Source organism: Conger conger, chromosome 12 (genome assembly GCF_963514075.1).
Source record: "Conger conger chromosome 12, fConCon1.1, whole genome shotgun sequence".
Taxonomy (NCBI): Eukaryota; Metazoa; Chordata; class Actinopteri; order Anguilliformes; family Congridae; genus Conger; species Conger conger.
Window position 1 is genome coordinate 22,858,604 of NC_083771.1, and position 20,981 is coordinate 22,879,584.

Here is a 20,981-nt window from a genome sequence, read left to right on the forward strand (position 1 = left end):
TATCTTGGGATTACTCATCTAGGTGGTTTAATTTGATGGATGACAGAACAACTTGTATACTCAGTTCTTTTATAACAAAACCATAGTGAAGCATGTTGAAATATCAGAATTTATGAACAAATATTATTGATGTAAATGTTTGCATCAGCTTAGCATTCAGGAACAAAAAGTCAAAAAATGCATTATCTCAGTTTTCTTTAACCATGCAAAGAAAACTTGTATCAAATGACAGGAAAGGCATGAAACAATGTTCCTTTGCATTTAGAGAAGAAGATGCATTGCATATGTCAAACGTTTAATATATGAAAAAGAAAGTACATATTAAGCGAAGGAACAGGGGGAAAAAATATTAATTGCCAATAATGAAAAGAATACCTAACATATCAATGATAGGAAGTTTATGTATGGTGTCTTTTGGGCATGTATTTCCAACCTTTTAAAAGTGTGATCAAGACAAAAATGAAGTGCAATCTGAACCATGCTGGAAGACTTTAAATTCTTATCCGCCACCTGAACCAAATAATCTTAAAAGTAATGAATATATACTTAATATATGAATTGAACTGATTACTGATTGAGAATGGACGAAAGACTGTGTCTGCATTGGACCGTAATAAATATAATTATGTCAGATTTTCATTTTGAGCGGGACATTCTGTGATCTGCCATGCTTTGATATTTTCTCATTGAAAAAACACTGTATGATTGATATTTTTGTTTTATATTGCCATGCCATGATTGGATGTGTTTGTTTCAGTTTACATTCAGTGTGGACAATGATGATGAAAGCAGACTGATGAAAATGTATTTACCATGAATATTAAAAAAATCTGAACAAATAATATAAAATCATAGTTTATCACTGAAAATGTTTTTTTGTGTTACTAAGCCATTAGAGGCAATAATAATCAATTAATTTGACTTTCAAGATGTCTTTAAATGACCATTGGAAAAAGATCTCAAGGAACATATAAAGTGATTACATCAGCTTTAATATCAGAAACAGAAAATGCACATTAAGTGAATGAACAGGGGAAAAATGTTGACTCTTTGAGAAAGTTCTGAAAGCATATGAAACATTTCAGCAGTCTTTAGGCAGTTGTGCCCCCTACTGGTGATTCTGTGTCTCTTCTGTGCTGCCCTCTGCCTGTGAGCTCTGGATCTGCAGGGTCTTCTCACCGGGGCTGCAGGGGATGGGCTCCGCTCTCTGGGCTCCCTCAGACAGTGCCTCCGTTGGCGCCTGTATCCGGAGCTGGCCGTCCAACAGGGAGCATGTCACCGCATTGGGGTTGACACCTTCAGGCAGATCAAACTCCTGTCTGAACTCCTGCCTTTTATAGGAGTAGGAGCCCTTTCCATCCTCCTGCTTCTTCTCCGTCTTCCCACACACCCGTAGCTTCCTTCCCACCTGCTTGACACACAGGTCTCCTGGGGTGAACTCCTGAGTGTCCAGTGTGAGGACAAAGTGATCTCCCTCCTTCTCCTGCTTGTATGAGACTGGCTGGATGGTCTGAGGGGCTGGGACTTGGTCCATCTCCTGAAAGACCCTGTGCTGAAGCGTGTGCAAGAGGTCCAGACTGTTCTTCATCTCCTGCATGTGTCTGTGCAACATCTCCTCCTGAAAGCAGAGAGATTGTGTCTGTGGCCAGAGACTGCGTACGGGCCAGTGGAAATCCACCAGGTGGCTGAGGGAAGGCTGGAATACGTGGGAGCACAGCATGTTCACTGAGTGCTCGGTGTTGATCTTCTTCACTGGTAAGTTGCAGTGTGCGCAGAGTTAGCTCTGAGTGTTTGTGTCCCTGCAGTCAAATGTCAGGGCTTTTAAAGCGGTGCACTGTGAGCTCCAGACGTTTCCGGAACATTCCTGTCATTTCCACAGTCCTCCACTGGGTGTCGCCTGTAGGGAAATGATGACATCACTGCAGTCATATTCTACAGCAGGAAGCTTACAGGGCTGGATTCCAGCCAGATTTGTTACTGTTTGTACTAAAGACAAGAACAAAGGACTGTTTCTGCAGACATTTATGCAATATATTATGCTTTGCCACTTTTTCTCAGGCAGTTTTCTCATCTGAGAAATCTCATTCTCATCTCATTCAGTCATCCCACAGTAAGTATTCTTCACCAATTGGCACCATTTTAGCACAATGATCGACAGCAGTGTTCTCACACTGCAACATGGGACATTGGGAAGGTTTATAATGTGCCACGGATATTCATTGTAGAAATGATATCTCAGATTTTTCTCAGATTTATCCCTCAGAAACAGGTTTGACGTATTGACAGTCAGGTATCACATTGCCCCTTGCCAGTAAGTTATCCAGGCAGATAGGAAATCCTACCAATGAAGCAGAAACAATGAGTGGCAGTGATGCGGCATGCTGTGGTCAGCGGGGCATGTCGTGTTTTGTCCTCATTAGTATAGCGTTTAGTTTCACCCCCTGTCACGTGGGGGCCAGAGACCAATGTTTGATTCCCAAATGGGGGGTTTGTGTTTCTGTTCTTGTTCACAACAACTCTGCCATGCCGAAACCCAGGATCGAACCAGGGACTTTTAGATCTTCAGTCTAACACGTTCCAAACAGCTATTTCAGCACACGGTTGTGTGTGCTCTCATGTGTGGAGTGTGGTATATTATGTGCCACAGATACACAGATGTGAGAAATGATGCTTTGTCTTAAGGGGCACCACTTTTTCTCGGGCAGTTTCCAAGATGCCTTCATGTCATCAATTTGATCCCTTTCCATAATGCACAGGTTATGACATTTTTATATGGTTCTCTGTGGCATTGCTGAAAAAAAAGATGTGTGTCCTTCAGAAGAGAATAGATGTTTTTCTACTCATACTTAAGTCCAATTCTTGAATAAATCATCCTGATCTATTCAATGTTTTTTGGTTGAGAAAAAAGGGCTCAGTTCATCCCCCATGGAACAGGCCCTGAATTACACTTGAATTGGTGAGTTACATTCCATCCACTCTGCCCCCTTGTGGTTAAGTCGTTGATGACTTAAATTATTGTTGCGTTCATGTTTATATCATATTTATATTGTACAGGGTTTCTTACCCTTTCTAAAAGGTATTATGTGTCATATTCAGGTGATGGACAGTTTAGGAATATCGTTTCGTTCGCATAGCAGAATGATTATACAAACGTGCATAATTACAGGATTTGGACCTGCGATGGATGTAAACCGGTATTTGTACTGGCTAATGGGGCTCCGGTTAACCTAATTTAGAAATAAAGTTCCCTTTTAAATGTGCTGAAGATTTGTTGTAAAATGTTGAGCTTTTTGGACAGTTTGGAGAGCTTTTTGAACACTTTGAAGAGATTTTGAACACTTTGGAGAGCTTTATAAAAACATACTCTCATATAACTGAATACAACTCGTGGAGGTACATTTTTTTATTTTGTATCAACAAATCTGTTAAATTGATAAATCAGCTTTTCTGATCATTCATATGTCTGGACAGAAATATTTGCAAATGTTTTGTATTTGGAGAGATTTGAGGACACTTGGTCCTCTGGGTGCAGGTTTGGGAAAACTCATGTGGAATTTGCCTGTTGATATCTTTACCATATTTTGTTCAAGTTGACATAAAGTTTGTGCACAAATATAAAGTAGTTTTGGGTTGGTCTTTGACTTAAAAATTGAGATATTCAATGCTAAATTATGAAAACATAAGTTTTATCATTTTTATTTTATTTTAATCTAACGTTTCTGTACACTGTATGTACATGCTCTGACCTAAATGTGTTCTGTCTCAAATTCCTGAATGATACAAGCCTCTTCTTCCATACAACCATGTGTGTGCAGGAAATCGTTTTTGAGATATTGATACTTTCATAAGACAAGTATGAAATAGGTGGAAATTGCCCTCTCAGGGAGGCAAAGTGGAAGGGGTTAAAAGGAATTAAGGACCGGTTTCCAATATAGAGCTTCAACTACACCTAACCCCCTACCCCAAACCTAACTCCCTACTGCACACCTAACCCCCTACGCCCTCACACCCAACCCCCTACTGCACACCAAACCCCCTACGCCCCCACACCCAACCCCCTACTGTACACTAAACCCCCTACGCCCCCACACCCAACCCCCTACCCCACACCTAACCCCCTACTGCACACCCAACACCCTACGCCCCCACACCCAACCCCCTACCGCACACCTAACCTCCTCACCCCTCCACACCCAATCCCCTACTGCACACCTAACCTCCTACCGCACACCCAACCCATACCCCACACCCAACCCCCTACCCCACACCTAACCCCCTACAACACACCTAACCCCCTAGACCCCCACACCCAATCCCCTACCGCACACCCAACCCCCTACGGTACACCAAACCCCCTACGCCCCCACACCTAACCCCCTACTGCACACCTAAACTCCTCACCCCTCCACACCCAATCCCCTACTGCACACCTAACCCCCTACCGCACACCCAACCCCATACCCCACACCCAACCCCCTACCCCACACCCAACCCCCTACCGCACACCCAACCCCCTACACCCCCACACCCAACCCCCTATCCCACACCCAACCCCCTATCCCACACCCAACCCCCTACTGCACACCAAACCCCCTACGCCCCCACACCCAACCCCCTACGCCCCCACACCCAACCCCCTACCGCACACCCAACCCCCTACCGCACACCCAACCCCCTACACCCCCACACCCAACCCCCTATCCCACACCCAACCCCCTATCCCACACCTAACCCCCTACCGCACACCCAACCCCCTACCGCACACCCAACCCCCTACTGCTCACCTAACCTCCACACCCAATCCCCTACTGCACACCTAACCCCCTATCACACACCCAACCCCCTACTCCACACCCAACCCCCTATCCCACACCTAATTGATTCCAGTTTACTTTCCATCTGATAGCTCTACCGAGACTACCTGCCAAGTCCCTTACACTCCCATGGTTCCTAGTTGTTCATGCATATTTCTTAAAACTAAAGAACACCAAACCAGTGCACTCCTGTCTGACAAGTCTAACACCTGGCTTTCCGCTCCCTGCTTGGTCATGTCCCTGCTTGGTCATGCTCCTGAATCAACAACATCAGACTAGAGCTTCCATTCACTCAGCCTCAATAAATGACCTCAGCGTCTTGCTTACTTTCTTGCCATGAAAAGCTAGCATGAGTCTCTGTAGTGAGGCAGTGCTTTGTATGCCACATGGAATTGAATATTGGCTTTATTTTTGTCTTGTTTTTCTTTTGTTGGTTCGTCTTCATATAGGTCCTTGTGCACCAAGGTTCTTATTGCTAGGTTCATAGGAAGAGGAATGCATTTGTCGTGAAACAAAGAGACAAAACTCTCAGTTTCAGTGTTTGAGGTCTCCACAGTATATTAACCCCCCACACCCTACCGCACACCTAACCCCATACCCCACACCCAAACCCCTACCCCACACCCAATCCCCTACCGCACACCCAACCCCCTACTGTAGACCAAACCCCCTACGCCCCCACACCCAACCCCCTACCACACACCCAACCCCCTACCGCACACCTAACCCCCTACCGCACACCCAACACCCTACTGCACATGAAACCCCCTATGCCCCCACACCCAACCCCCTACTGTACACCAAACCCCCTACCACACACCCAACCCCCTACAACACAGCTAACCCCCTACCCCACACCTAACCCCCTACCGCACACCCAACCCCATACCCCACACCCAACCCCCTACCCCACACCAAACCAACTACTCCACACCTAAACCCCTCCGCCCCCACACCCAACCCCCTACCGCACACCCAACCACCTACCCCCCCACACCCAACCCCCTACTGCACGCCTAACCCCCTACCGCACACCCAACCCCCTACCCCACACCTAACCCCCTACCGCACACCCAACCCCCTACAAAAAATATATATCTAGAAATACTGAAATAATAGGCGTATATTGATATTGGATAACAAAAAAAAACACTTAAATAAATATATTACTGCAAAATATTGCCTTCATTATCAAACTCTGTTTATGAATGCAGGGTTTTTGGACAGAATTTTTCAAGAGGTTCATAATTTCTTATTACATGTGGCATATAGCCATTCCATTCATAATCATCTGATTTATTGACCGGTGGTTTCTTGGTATTAATAAGTCTTATACAACAATTATTTTTTCTTCATAATATTCATATTTTTCTCTGGGGAAAAGTACAAAAACCTTGTAGTTATGCCATCTCCTGAAGATTTTTTGAAATTACACCTTGCACTGTGAATGTGGAATTTGGCCACAAAATCATACATACTGTTCAGGCAGGATTTCCACCGCTTTCCAGTCGTGTTCCTGTTTCGTGTGTAATGATACATGATCATAAAATAAAGATAAGTTTGACCTCACACTCCAGGACTAAACTAAACTCACCTTTGTACCGTAATATGGGTAGTGGCAAGCTCTTTTTATTGGATTGTAATTACCTGAAATTTCAGCAGGTAATTTTTACCTTGATACATTTTCTCATGTAAACATTCCACAAATTATGATCCTCAGTAAGGTTGTATTTCAAAGAATATACTTCAGTAAGTGTTACACACAAACTAAACAATGTCTCTTTTCTCAGTTCTTTCAAATGACTCCATCCCGTATCCAATTAAGTTTCACTGGATAGTCCAATCCTCCCTGAAATGACACATTATAATCCCAACAATTTTATGTTTGGTTCAGTTGCATATGTATTGAACATTATAACGTTGTCATGAACGGAAAACAGAAATTACTCATCTAAAATCTGAAGCTTATGCTAATAATGCTAAAACATTAGCATGCAAAAACAAAAAAGAACCCAGTGCTGGGGCATATTAGAGTATCCAATATCCCATTTCCTCCATCACTATTAGACAATTCTTAACATTTCAGTGCAAGGTGTAAACCTCTATTGGGATAATTTCACATTAATTACAAATGTAAGCTGAAATATAAAAGTTGGCAGGGAGGTTGCTACTGGGTCTCCACTTGGTAATTCAGAATAGAGAAAAGTATTCTCTTATTAGAATTGAGTTCTATCATAACTTTAACGTCTTTGCACCCCGCCGTGTTGAAGCTGCCGGTCCAGTACCCGTCTGCATCCAGGCGTAGGCCATGCGTGTTCCTGCCTACCACCTTCACCAGCGACACGCGGGGGATCCTCATCTTAAACTGGACCGTGCGATTGGCCGGGAGCACGCCGGTGAGCGGCTCCACCAGCTCGTATTCGCTCTCCCAGGAGGCGTACCTCAGCGGGTACACGGGCCAGCGCACCTGAGGGTCGGCGCAGGAGATGAGGTAGTTGCAGACGTAGCCATAATTCTCCGCCTCCGCCCGGTCCTTGGCGTACACTTTGAACACGTACAGGCCCGCCCTCGGCACCTGCACTTTGAAGTCCACCCAGTCCTCTCGCCGGGACAGGAAGACGTGCCGCCGCTGCTGCTCGTCCGTCATGGAGAAGCTGGCCGCGGACAGCATGGCCATGAGCTCCAGGCCCGGCGCCACGCGGAACCTGAACAAGCAGCGGCCGTCCGCCGAGAGGACCACGGGATCTCGCTGCGAGGGCTCGTGGAGCCCTTTCCTCTCCGAGTGCCAGCCGGGCCCCACGGGGTTATCCAGGTGCGCTGGAAGCCTCATCTCCCTGGAGACGGCTTGGCACTGCAGCTGGTAGCTGCACACCAGGCTGTACTTCTCCTTTTCTCCCGAATCGCCAGCCTTCGCATAGATTTGTAAGGTGTGCAGTCCGGTGCTTTCGGGGTAGACATCCAGATTCATTCCATACGACCTGAGTGTCATTATCCCGCAGTTACGTTTCCCATTCAAGTCATGCAAAAAGAGCATAGGTGAAGAACTCTGGACTGTTATGGTTGTCTTTCCATCTGGAGTATGGAAGGGAGACAGAGGTGTATGTTTATACAGCAATTATCACAACTTACCAACGGACACATTAGTTAAGCATGATATATCAGCAAACCTGCAGTCATCAAGCCAGGTGAATCATAGTGATTAATCGTAGAAATAATAAGACTGGAAAGTGTCAGAAAGTACTTAGTACCTGACATTATGGGAGATTCTGTTGGTTCTGCAGAGAGAAGGCCTAAATTATAAAATGCACTCTCCTTATGACTCATGTTCTCATACTGTTTCAGGGAAAGCTGAGGTGCCAGCATCTGCCATTTGGCATCCTCCGGGAAATGGTTTCCCACAAAGAGAGCGGGATGAGTCAGGAAGTAGAACTCATTGTATCTGAAAGCACAAAGCAGCCATCGGATGCAGTGAAATCTGAGATGGGTTATACTCATAAAACAAAGTTTTCGAACCAAGACAACCAAATCACAAAACAAAGCACTTTTATTTTGGCTACCTAGTTTGCTAGCAACTGTCTGTATATTAATTTCCCCAAAACCTTGGAGACAGAAATGCTTTAATAGTCAAAGTAATTGCATTACTGGGAAAAGTCTTTATTAAACCATCATAGATACAAGTATCCATGGGTAAACAATCTAGTTTTATGAATAGCTTGTTTCCGTGTTATCTACAATGGTGACCCAGCACTTTATAGTTGACCAGATCGAATGTGCCTTTAAAATTAACCCCGTAGATACATTTAAAAACACTCCTCCAGAACTATCAACAATATATGTTTCTAAGAAGTATCATCACATGTAATACACATTTTATGCAGAATATTGCCAAAACAATATTTATTCTGACAATATTTCTTATTGATTGTCAGAAATTAACATAAATGTTACTGGTTTGATTGACTGAACCATGGCAGTCTATTAGGACAGGAATTTTGCAGTTCTGTGACCCTCTGACTCATTCGACACACTCAATTGTCAGTTGATACAATTTAATGACAAAACTAATGATCTGCGTTAGTAGCTGGCTACTAAGTTTAGGTAAACAGCTACCTGGTAATTCGTAAACATCTGCAATGTAGAGAATGGATAGTAGGTGCGAGACCTATTTTCACTGGAAATCAAAGATTTACTTTGTCTAGAATGATACCCTCCAATGCTTTCCTCCAACCTCTAGTAATGGTTTGACTCAAAACGCATTACACATGATGTCAATTTCCCAAGCCCAAATGTCTTTGAATATGGCCCTCAATGTACCTGTTTGAATACGGTTCAAATTTAAAATGTAAACACGACGGCCCTGCTCTGCACTGTGATACCATGACTATATTTAACCCCCTCTGCTTTGTCCCTGTCTGAAGGCTGACTGTCCACCTCTTGCTCATACACTCACATGCTCACCGAAATGTGAATTTTTCTCTGACAGTCCCTGCTCCCCACGTGCTGTCCAGGAGGTGCCAGCTTCCTCCCAGTCTGACGGCGTTCCACGCGTGGTTAGTGTCTCCACTGAAGTGTTTACCCAACTTGTACCCCAAACCCTTGGCGTACCCGGACACCGTCTCACACTGAATGCCTGCACCTCTAAACAGAGTTTCATTACATAGCAGCTGTGCATTTGCCATGAAGATATTAGTACAGATATTAGTATTCTATTCTTATTGTTGGTAGTGTGAATATTACTAGCAAAATTTGTTCACATAAGTAGTGCGACAGGTCCAATCAGCATTTGAATTTAGGATTAAGATGTTCAAAACCCTTGCAAGCATTCTTTAATGGTTTTTGAAAAATCTGAAATCGAATGACAAGCGAAGGGCCATGTATGCACACGCATTCGCACACACCCACACATGCACCCGCACACACACACACACACACACACACACTGGACACATTAACTGAATTTAATTTAAAGATTCAAATAGATGGCGATGATTTCACCCAGCCATTGACCTCACTTGTTCATCCGTTGCTTGTTGATTGGACAGAAAATGAATAATGGGGGCTACCTGCACATTTCCTGAAACAGGCCAGCATAGCCTGCACACACTCCCTTCCCTGTCTTTAAGACATCAGCAGCGTTGCTCATTCTGAGGCCGGGGTTACGCAGCGCTTCCACATCGTACTCTGTGAATACAACCAAGCATAGAAACAAATAAAAAATGTATTTACCCAAGAAATTACACATTTCACAATTATTGGCACCCATGGTTTAATATTTTGAGCAGCCACCCCTAGCACAGATGACAGCCATGAGTCTTTTCCTATAAGTTGGCATATAGTTAGAGAACACATTTGAGGGACTGTACAGATGACTGTAAAATCAGGAGGTGCCCTCACCGATGTGGTGTGTGACCCACGTCCAGATAGCCCTCAGTTTCTCCAGGTCACTGCTGGCTCCCTTCAGCAGCTCCTGCACCAGGGCCTCCACCGTGTCCCTGGGTCTCACCTTAAAGCAGAGAGACACTGAGCATGGCCTTCTCCTCCAGCGCACAGCCATAACTCAACTGAAGCATTCAGCTTTGTCCAATTCATCTTCTAACAATAGCATATAGCATTTCTTCAACAAATAATAGATGCAGGGGTTTATTGTTTTTACAAATTACAGTAACAGGATGGCTTACCTTACTTGAATAGGTGTCAAGTTTTTTCAATTTACCCAAATCTATGTCCATTGACTTGAGGCTGGACTTGTCCCATGGGTAAACTGAAATGTAAAGCATGTTCCAGTTTCCTGTTTGAACTTGTACTAAAGGTGTTTCTTTCAGCAATTTTATCACGTTCACTGACATATATTTCAGAACTTGAGGTAGTTCTGGCTACCAAACTCCATCCATTGTACAATCTATTTTCTCATGAAGAGAACAACCAAACAAAATGCAGAAACAAAGACAAATAGCCGACGGTTAGGGGACATTATGGCTTCCATTTCATCCGCCGTCTGATGCATGTTCTGCTTTAGCTCCATTTCTAATTCAGTAGTAATGGTGTCTGCCAAGATGTCAGCTTAATTTAGAAAGCTAGAGGCCCGCATTCAGACATTAGTCCTATATCAGATTCAGGAAAGTGGGTCACGGTTATATTCCCTTTACCTGAACCAAATCTTATGCAAGTGTTTCTCCCCCGTCAGTGTGCTCGCTGCAGGATAAGTTGATACCTTGATTCTACCTTTACACCACACTGGCCAGTGGAGGATGAGATCCCCCTCTATAACCGGGTTCCTCTCAGGATTTCGGGGATATCAGTGAGTTTTTTCTTGCCACTGTTTGACTCAACTCTGGGGATTTTTTTTTGCCCTCATGTGCTTCATATCTGGGTGGTGTTTCCCCCTTTTCCCCCTTCTGTCACTGTGTAAAGTGTCTTTGTGACAGTCTTCTGTAAAAATCCCAATACAAATAAAATTGAATTGAACTCAATTTTAGTTCAATTCAGCTCAAGTGTCTGCTGCAGGTATTGTGAAACAATCATCTATGATACATTAATTTAGTAATAATGTAAATACACTCACCATATTCAGTTTTTAGAATAAGCTGTTTTTTTGTGTCAGCATCAACAAAACCTGCAAAAAAGTAAATGGCAACACAAATTAAGGGTGTGGTAGATTAATGACTATACTAATAACAATAATAATAATAATAATAATAATAATCACAATGTCATTGCTTTTGACAGCACTTGTAAGATTTGAAAAGCAAGTACATTTCTCACAAAGGCTTTATCATGACACACTTTCATTCTTAACTTACAGCTTGGCTTTGTTTTAATCTTACAGCCTGGTTTATTCAAATTTAGAAAAAAAAAAAACAGGAAACCACAGCACTTGTAAGATTCGAAAAAGCAAGTACATTTCTCAGAAAGGCTTTGTCATGACATATGAAGAAATTCTTTCTGTTTTGATTTGTGTAAACTTTTACATGTCAAAAGTTTAGCATTATAACTTTTGTGCTTTTATTTAATCTGATAAATCTCATTAACATTCCTGGAGCTCAGTAGGATTTCCCCTGCATTTATGAATTCATTTCTTATGCAATATCAATGGCACATAGCTCATATAGCAAACACAAATCATGCTGGCTCAGCCCTTTGAAGCCTCCTAGGGCCCAGAATAGGCTAAATGCTGAATCAGACGTCTGACAATGCACAGGAGAAAAATAATCATCCAATGACATGAGTTTACTTTAAAGGAATGTTTTATATATAGTCTGTGTAATATATATCACTCACCTATATTCCTCTGGCTATCTTTACGGGCCTTCACTGTGTGCTCTGTGAGACGCAATGAAATGCAGCTTTGTTAAATACAATGCAGTTCATGCAAAATCGAGACTTTTAAGGTTTGACAAAAATTAGTTACTATGTTGTTTATAGGGCAAAATATATGTGTTTTACACAAAAATACTGTTTAAAAGTCAGTAAAAATGCAAGATGTGCAAGGTTGTATCTGCTTGCCATTCACTTTGGAGTCAGTATCTGAAAACCACTCAGAAGACAGATAGAACCTTATAATTTCACAAAATTAGTCATAAAACAGCTCAGCCACTGTTTCAACACCCAATAAAATATTTTCATTAAAAAAAATAATAATAATTAAACAACATAAAAACACTAAAAATCAAGTATCAAGCAGACCTTTGGGGCTTCGCAGCATTGCCCATGGCAATTTCAGACACAATATATATATATAATATAAACATAAAATAATTGGCTTCTGCCCAATTATCAATAAAACTGGCTGAAAATTGAGTTAAAATATTTACATGAGATGACAGGTCCAAATTTCAGCTTTTATTTCCTGGTGTTTTTTTCTAGATTTGTTAAAGAACATATCACCTTTTATAACAGACCACCCAATTTTTAGGTGAGCAAAAGTATTGGAACATGTCACTGACAGGTATTTCTTGTTGCCCAGATGTGTCCTGTTTGATTGGTTAAACAATAAGTAATTCTGAATGTCTAACATGAAGACCAGAGCGCTGTCTTTGGGAGAAAAGCAAGCCATTTTGAAGCTTAAAAAGAGGGGAAATCGATCAGAAACATTGGGGATAGCTTGGAATGTCCTGAAAAAGAAAGAAACTGCTTGTGTACTGAGCTACAGACATCGAACAGGTCAACCGAGGAAAACAACAGTAATGACAGAATCATTGTGAGAGCTGTGAGGAAAACCCCCAAAACCTCAGTCAGTGACATCACAAACAATCTCCACAGGGCAGGGGTGAAGGTGTCTGAGGAAATAAAAGCTGAAATTCTGATCTATTGTCTCGTGTTCATGTTTTTATCTCAACCCCAAATGTAAAGAATAAAGGATTTGGCATTGCTGCTCCAATGCTTTTACCACTGTTGTAATTTGCATCACTGTCACCTTCCTGTCAGCTTTTACCAGTCTGGCCCTTCTCCTCTGACCTCTCTTACTAAGAACGTATTTTCTGCCTGCAGAACTGCTTCTTGTTGGATGTTTTCTCGTTTTTCGTGCCATTCCCTCAAACTCTAGAGGCTTGCCTGTGAAAATCCCAGGAGATCAGTAGTTTCTGAGATACTCAAACCACCCTGTCAATAATCATTCTACGGTCAAGGTCACTTAAATCACATTTCTTCCCCCCTAATATTTAGTCTGAAAAACAACTGAACCACTTGACCATGTCTACATGCTTTTATGCATTTAGTTGCTGCCACATGATTAGCTCATTAAATATTTGCATTAACAGGCTGGTGTACAGACCTACCTAATAAACTGTTCATTGAGTGTATTGACTAACAACACTAAAACCCAGCTCATTCAATAGAACATTTTTCACTGAGCACATATCACCCAACACATACTTTACTAAATGGGATTCACTGACACAGACATATGTTCACATTTACATTGTCACATTGTCTGAACACCCCAGATAACTACATTTACACCACCTGGTTCTGCTGATCAATCCAAACATTCTGGAAATGCATCATACACAAACTATCCACCCTTCTGGTTCACAGCATTCCATTCTCCCCATCCTTGTGCCTGCTTGGAGACCTATCATCAATTCAACCACCACCTAAGTATCAACAATCTATTTTGATCGTCTTAATCATTGCAACAACAAAAAAAAACCCAACAAAAACAATACTGCTCAACTGGACAAGTCAAAACAAAGTTCCTGTATCTCAATGGTTAAACTTGTTGAAACAAAAAGCTGACAGGGGTGTCAATTCACTTACCTAATTTGTGTTCCCCTTTTATTTCATTATCTTTTTCATCTTCATCACCAGTAACACAGCTTCATCACCAGTAACACAAATGACCACTGACAAAAGTCACAGCAGTGAGATCCCTTTAAGAAAGGTTCATAACCACTGTCATATGTTGAGCATACACAGTGCCTTCCATAAGGAGACATTTTCTTCTTCTTGATTTGGTAATTTTAGAACACACAAACACCTGTCCAACAGATCAGAAACACTTTACAGGAGGCAGGTCTGGATGTGTCAGTGACTAATCTCCGCAGAAGACTTCACAAACATTATTACAGTGGCTACACTGCAAGATGCAAATGAGTAGTTATGCCGAGGCATACAACCTCATCTGTGAAACATGGTGGTGTGGGTGTTATGGTTTGGGCATGCATAGCTGCCACAGGTTCTGTCTCACTTGTCTTCTTTGAAAATGTAACTGCTGGTAGCAGCAGCATAGTTAATTCTGAAGAGTACAGAATCATAGAATCTGCTTAATCTGCTCAAATTAAAGTAAATTCCTTCAAACTCATTGGACCATGCTTCATCCTACAGCAAGAAAATTATCGCAAACATACTGCTAAAGCAGCAAAGGTTTTCAAAGCCAGAAGTGAGTGACCTGATCTGAATTCAGTTGAAGGTAACCACAAGTAGGAGCTGAAAATGGGTGTATTACAGGCCTAGCAGAGCATCATCAGAAAAGATACGCAGCCCCTGGTGATGTCTATGGGACGCAGACTTAAAGCAGCCATTGTACAGTCATTGACTTCTAGTGTATACAACAATGCACTAACATTACTACATTCATTTGCATAATATGAATGACCCAAAAATAATGGTGCCCTTTAATGGGGGGCTGTGTATCAAAAACCAAATCAAGAAAAAATATATCTTTATCCCAAACACTATGGAGGGCACAGTGTATATATATATATGTATATATATATATATATATATATATATATATATATATATATATATATATATATATATATATAAAACACACTTATTAGACAAATCTAATCTAGTTTAAAAATGACTTTTAGTAAACTAAAACTGAGCTTAGTGTCAGTGGTATTACAATTTCTGAAGTTTCTGAGACGGGTGCGTGGGGGTTGGACCCAAAATGCACGACTCAGAAACAATAGTAATATAAAGACCCCTCGGGACGAATCCCAGGAGAGTAGTCAACACGAGCAAAGTCCATACACGTAGATCCAGCCAAACAAATACAAAACAAACAAAAAGCACGGTGCCGAGGGAAGAGGCAATCTCGTAGTCGGTAGGCGTGCAGGGAGGTCCGGTAGCAGGAGAGCTGTCAGCGGGGCAGATGAACAGACGGACGGCAGGCAGAGGCGTAGTCGTGGACGAAGCGGGAGTCGAAACCATGAAACAATCAGCGGGGCAAAAGTACAAAAACGGTAGGCGGGGACGTAGTCGAGAAACAAAACGAAGGTCACAAAACAGAAATCAATAGTCGATGGTCAGTAAACAGGCGTGGATCGTAACGTGTAATCAAACTGTAAGTAATGCTCAAGAGTTGCGTGAAAAGACAGAGGCAGACAATTTCGCAGTGAACAGTTGCGCGACTGGGCTATAAATGCAGGTGTAGACAGGTGTAGACAATTAGTTAGAGCGTAGCAAGGAAATGGAAAACAGGTGCGATGGATGACAAGTTTAACAAGGAGATTAGTAATCGTTAGTAATAAACCTATCCTGCCCTAGCATTAGTAAATTAGTAAATGACATGCACGAGAAACGTAAGGTAACATGAACACATGATTAGTCTTGTTAGTTTCTACCCAATCCTGATCTAGCGTTAGTAGTTTTAGTAAATAGACAAATAGAACATTAGGGGAGTGAAGGACAGAACGAGAGAGAGAGAGAGAGAGAAAAGGCGGAACGCAAGGTTTGCGGAAAAACATGTAAAAGTGTATGCATAACAACGACCAGTTAACGTAACAATAAACATGCATCGAAACATAACACAAAGCGAAACTAAGACGATAATCACTCAACATAACCAGGTAATAAAATCGTACGATAACATAACTAGACATGACAAGAAAATAAATCGTAACGAAACATAACTAAACAACATGATGAACCTAGACAGACCTGAAACGTGACAGGACCCCCCCCTTAACGACCGACTCCTGGCGGTCCTTGGAATTTATCAGGGTGGTCACGATGGAAGTCTCTGATAAGCGATTTGTCCAGAATGAGACTGGGAGCGACCCAGGAACGCTCCTCAGGGCCATAGCCCTCCCAGTCAACCAAGTATTGCACCCCACGGCCCCTCTTACGAATGTTCAAGAGTTTCTTAACCGTGAATGTGGGGTGGTTGTCAATAATGCGGGGGGGAGGTGGTGGGGGATCCGGGGGACATATGGGGTGAGAGGATACGGGCTTAATACATGAAACATAAGGAATGTGGGGTGAATCTTAAGGGAAGCAGGGAGTGACAGTTTAACAGAGGAAGGATTGATGATTTTGTGGATTTTAAAGGGACCAATAAAGCGGGGTTGCAGTTTGTGGGAAGTGGCTTGGAGGGGAATGTCCTTAGTGGACAGCCAGACGGAGTCACCTGGTTTGTAGGCCGGAGCTGGAGTGCGGTGGCGATCAGCAAAACGCCGATTACGATCTGCCGTGCTTAGCAGCGCGGCCTTGGCATCCCTCCAAACCTTGGAGCACCGTTTCATGTGGATGGCGAGGGAGGGAACAGCGATCTCGGCCTCCTGGTCAGGAAACAGTGGAGGTTGGTAGCCCAAGGAGACCTCAAACGGAGATTTCCCGGTGGCGGCGCAGGGTAAGGTGTTGTGTGCGTATTCCACCCAGGTTAGCATCTTGCTCCAGCCGGCTGGATTTTTTGCCGATACGCAGCGTAGAGCGGCCCCCAGGTCCTGATTGGCCCTCTCCGTTTGGCCATTGGACTGAGGGTGGTAGCCCGAAGAGAGGCTAGCTGTGGCCCCGAGGGCCACGCAGAATGCCTTCCAAACTTGGGAGATGAATTGGGGGCCGCGGTCAGAAACGATGTCCGAGGGAAGTCCGTGAATGCGGAATACTTCTCTCACCAGAACCTCTGCGGTCTCTTGGGCGGTGGGCAATCCAGCCAAAGTGTGCCGCTTTGCTGAATCGGTCCACCACAGTGAGGATGGTGGTGTTACCTTCGGAAGGGGGAAGTCCGGTAACAAAGTCCACGCCGATGTGGCTCCAGGGTCGGCTGGGCACAGGCAGAGGTTGGAGTAAGCCAGCAGGGGCTTGGTGGGAGGCCTTGCTTCTGGCACAGGTGGTACAGGCCTTGATGAAGCGTCTGGTGTCGGGGATCATGGCACTCCACCAGAATCTCCGCTTCAGCACCGCCAAGGTGCGGGTAAAGCCGGGATGGCAGGAAAGGAGGGATGAATGGGCCCATTGCAGCACCTGTGTCCGAGCGGCTGAGGGGACGTATAGGCGTAATCCGGGGTTGGACCTGGGATCGGGCTCCTCCCGTAGAGCCCTCTGGATCACCGCCTCGATCTTCCATGTGACGGATCCGATGGTGCAGGAGGTAGGAAGGATGTTTTCGGGGATCTCACGCTCAGAACAGGTGTTGAATTGACGGGACAGGGCATCGGGCTTAACGTTCTTCGAACCTGGACGGTAGGTGAGAGAGAAGTTGAACCTCCCGAAGAACAGCGCCCATCTTGCCTGTCGAGAATTCAGCCTTTTGGCTGTCTGGAGGTATGCCAGGTTCTTGTGGTCGGTCCAAACAATGAACGGCTTCTCGGACCCCTCCAGCCAATGTCTCCACTCCTCCAACGCCAGTTTGACTGCTAGCAGCTCTCGGTTCCCAACGTCATAGTTCCTCTCCGCCGGGGACAGCTTCTTGGAGAAGAAGGCGCAGGGGTGTAGTCGGTTGTCAGCGGCCGCCACCTGAGAGAGCACTGCTCCCACCCCTGTGTCGGAAGCATCCGTCTCGACCACAAACTGGCGGGTGGGGTCGGGGTGTACCAGGATGGGAGCGGAAGAGAACAGTCTCTTGACCTTGGTGAAGGCCGTCTCAGCTTCGGAGCTCCACCGGAATGGCACCGCAGGGGACGTGAGTTTGGTTAGAGAAGAGACCACTTGACTATAGGATCTAATGAACCTCCGGTAGAAGTTGGCGAATCCCAAGAAGCGTTGGAGCTGCTTACGTGAGGTGGGTGTGGGCCAGTTGGTAACTGCCAGAATCTTCTTGGGATCCGCCCTGATCCGTCCCTTCTCAAGGATAAACCCCAGGAACTCAACTGTGTCGGAGTGGAAGACGCACTTCTCTGCCTTGACGAATAGTCTGTTCTCCAGGAGTCTCTGTAGGACTTGCCTGACGTGGTATTCATGATCCTTGGCATTGGTGGAGTAGATTAAGATGTCATCCAGGTAGACGAACACATGGCGACCCAACAAGTCCCGAAGAACATCATTCACCAGGGCCTGGAACACAGCAGGAGCATTGGTGAGGCCGAATGGCATGACCAGGTATTCGAAGTGTCCGAGAGAGGTGTTGAAGGCGGTCTTCCATTCATCGCCCTCGCGGATACGGACCAGGTGGTAAGCGTTGCGGAGATCCAACTTGGTGAAGATGGTGGCCTCGTGAAGTGGGTGGAACGCGGAGTCCATCAGGGGCAGAGGATACTTGTTCCTCACCGTGATGTTGTTCAGCTCCCTGTAGTCGATGCACGGGCGTAGGGAGCCATCTTTCTTCTGAACAAAGAAGAATCCCGCACCGACGGGAGAGGAAGAAGGGCGAATTAGTCTGTTAGCCAGGCAGTCACGGATGTATTTCTCCATCGCCTCCCTCTCTGGTCTGGAGACGTTGTATAGGCGACTTGAGGGAAGTGACGAACCAGGGAGGAGCTCGATGGCGCAGTCGTAGGGTCGATGAGGCGGCAAAGACTGAGCTTGTGTCTTGGAAAACACTGTTCCCAGGTCATGGTAAGGAGAGGGGACCCTCTCCAGGGAGGGTTTGGGAGTCTGTGGTAGAGCTGGCACTCCCTCTGCTGGTGGTGGGGCGGAACGCAAGCAGGACAGATGGCACTTCGGATCCCATGCTTGCACTTGGTTAGAACTCCAGTTGATCGTGGGGTTGTGTTTCTGGAGCCAGGGTAATCCCAAGATGAGTTGGTCATTAGGGGACTGGATGACGCGGAACTGGATCATCTCCCGATGGTTCCCAGAAATGATCAGTTGTAAGGGAATGGTGATTTGTGTCATGCGGCAAAAAGTCCTTCCATCCAGCGACCGCGCGTTCTCAGGGTGGGGTAAAGGGAGGGTGGGGATGTTCAGTTCAGACACCAAAACTTCGTCAATGAGATTGGCGTCCGCTCCAGAATCCACCAACGCGTTAATCCGGGTCGTTCTGTCGGGCAGAATTAAGAGAGTCGTGAGCGTGGGACGATGGTTGTCTCTGTCAGACCCCTCATGTCTGTCGACAGCTCTCACCTCCACTGGTCTCCTGGTCTTGAAGGAGCACCGAGCCTGGGTGTGACCCGGCCTCCCACAGTAGAAGCACGAACCCGTGGTTCTGCGGCGTGCTCGTTCCTCAGTAGAGATCCTTGTACCGGCCCGGGACAGGTCCATGGGTTCGGATCCCTCAGACTGCTGCTCCTCCAGTCGAGGACTTGGCCCCTGCCTGGGGTAATGGTTGCCAGGAAGGATCGGTCTCTCCGACCGACGTTGTCTGGCACGGTTGTCCAGGCGGATCGTGGTGCGCACGAGCTGGTCGAACTGGGTGATGGGGTCCAGTCGCGCCAACTCGTCCTGGACCGTCTCACTCAGGCTGGCCAGGAAGAGATTTGCCAACGCCGCATCGTTCCAGCTAGTAGCCGCCGCGAGGGTGCGGAAGTCGATGGAGTGGTCTGCCGCGGTCTTCCGTCCTTGGCGCAGAGCAATCAGTCTCTGGGATGGCTCCTGGTCGCTGGATGCGTGTTGGAAGACCTTCCGAATCTCATCGGCGAAGACTGGGTAAAGAGGAGGGAATGAATCCCCGGACCACACCGCCGTAGCCCAGTCCAACGCCCTCCCCTTGAGTAGCCCCATCACGTAGCCAATCCGACGGTCGTCGCTGTTGTAGGTCTGGGGCTGTTGCCTGAACACGAAGTCGCATTGTAGAAGGAAAGCCTTGCACCTCTCAGGTTCTCCACCAAACCTCTCCGGAGGGGGTTGTTGGGGCTCTCGGAATTGGCAGGTTCCCGTGGGGTTGAGCGCTGGGGATGTGGGTGGGTGGGAAGGCTCCTCTCGTGGTTGTGGTAGGACCGCGACGGCAAGCCTCCTCATCTCCGCGCACAGTTCACGAATCTCCAGATGAAGTTCGGAGATTCCTTGTGAATGCTGCCGGACGATGGCTCCTTGTTCCTGGAGGGCGTAGAACATGGCAGTAGAGTCAGCAGGGTCCATCTTGGCGAAATTGTTCTGAGACGGGTGCGTGGGGGTTGGACCCAAAATGCACGACTCAGAAACAATAGTAATATAAAGACCCCTCAGGGCTTTATTCGGGACGAATCCCAGGAGAGTAGTCAACACGAGCAAAGTCCATACACGTAGATCCAGCCAAACAAATACAAAACAAACAAAAAGCACGGTGCCGAGGGAAGAGGCAATCTCGTAGTCGGTAGGCGTGCAGGGAGGTCCGGTAGCAGGAGAGCTGTCAGCGGGGCAGATGAACAGACGGACGGCAGGCAGAGGCGTAGTCGTGGACGAAGCGGGAGTCGAAACCATGAAACAATCAGCGGGGCAAAAGTACAAAAACGGTAGGCGGGGACGTAGTCGAGAAACAAAACGAATGTCACAAAACAGAAATCAATAGTCGATGGTCAGTAAACAGGCGTGGATCGTAACGTGTAATCAAACTGTAAGTAATGCTCAAGAGTTGCGTGAAAAGAC

At 45.4% G+C, this 20,981-nt stretch overlaps 2 protein-coding genes across 2 annotated transcripts; both read right to left on the minus strand.

The window, feature by feature from the left end:
- Positions 1 to 975: 975 nt before the first annotated feature.
- Positions 976 to 1,778, minus strand: LOC133105581 (heat shock protein 30-like). The gene has a single exon (XM_061215774.1). It carries the CDS (start codon positions 1,718 to 1,720, stop codon positions 1,109 to 1,111), a length of 612 nt encoding a protein of 203 aa, XP_061071758.1. The 5' UTR covers positions 1,721 to 1,778; the 3' UTR covers positions 976 to 1,108.
- Positions 1,779 to 6,981: 5,203 nt separating this feature from the next.
- LOC133141534 (kyphoscoliosis peptidase-like) lies at positions 6,982 to 19,679 on the minus strand. The gene is made up of 9 exons (XM_061262103.1): positions 19,661 to 19,679; positions 18,398 to 18,841; positions 11,377 to 11,427; positions 10,493 to 10,575; positions 10,209 to 10,317; positions 9,878 to 9,995; positions 9,273 to 9,452; positions 8,063 to 8,253; positions 6,982 to 7,886 (listed from the first exon to the last, which is right to left on the minus strand). The coding sequence occupies exons 1-9, from the start codon at positions 19,677 to 19,679 to the stop codon at positions 6,982 to 6,984; spliced, it is 2,100 nt and encodes a 699-aa protein (XP_061118087.1).
- Between the last annotated feature and the right edge of the window lie 1,302 nt (positions 19,680 to 20,981).

Excerpts from the sequence above, each read along its gene's own strand:
- LOC133105581 (XM_061215774.1), bottom strand. The coding sequence starts at position 1,720 with ATGCTGTGCTCCCACGTATTCCAGCCTTCCCTCAGCCACCTGGTGGAT.
- LOC133141534 (XM_061262103.1), bottom strand. Across the intron at positions 10,576-11,376 it reads TATTCTAAAAACTGAATATG|TTTACCCATGGGACAAGTCC; the intron begins GTGAGTGTATTT and ends TTTACATTTCAG. Across the intron at positions 9,453-9,877 it reads CTGTTTCAGGAAATGTGCAG|AGGTGCAGGCATTCAGTGTG; the intron begins GTAGCCCCCATT and ends AACTCTGTTTAG.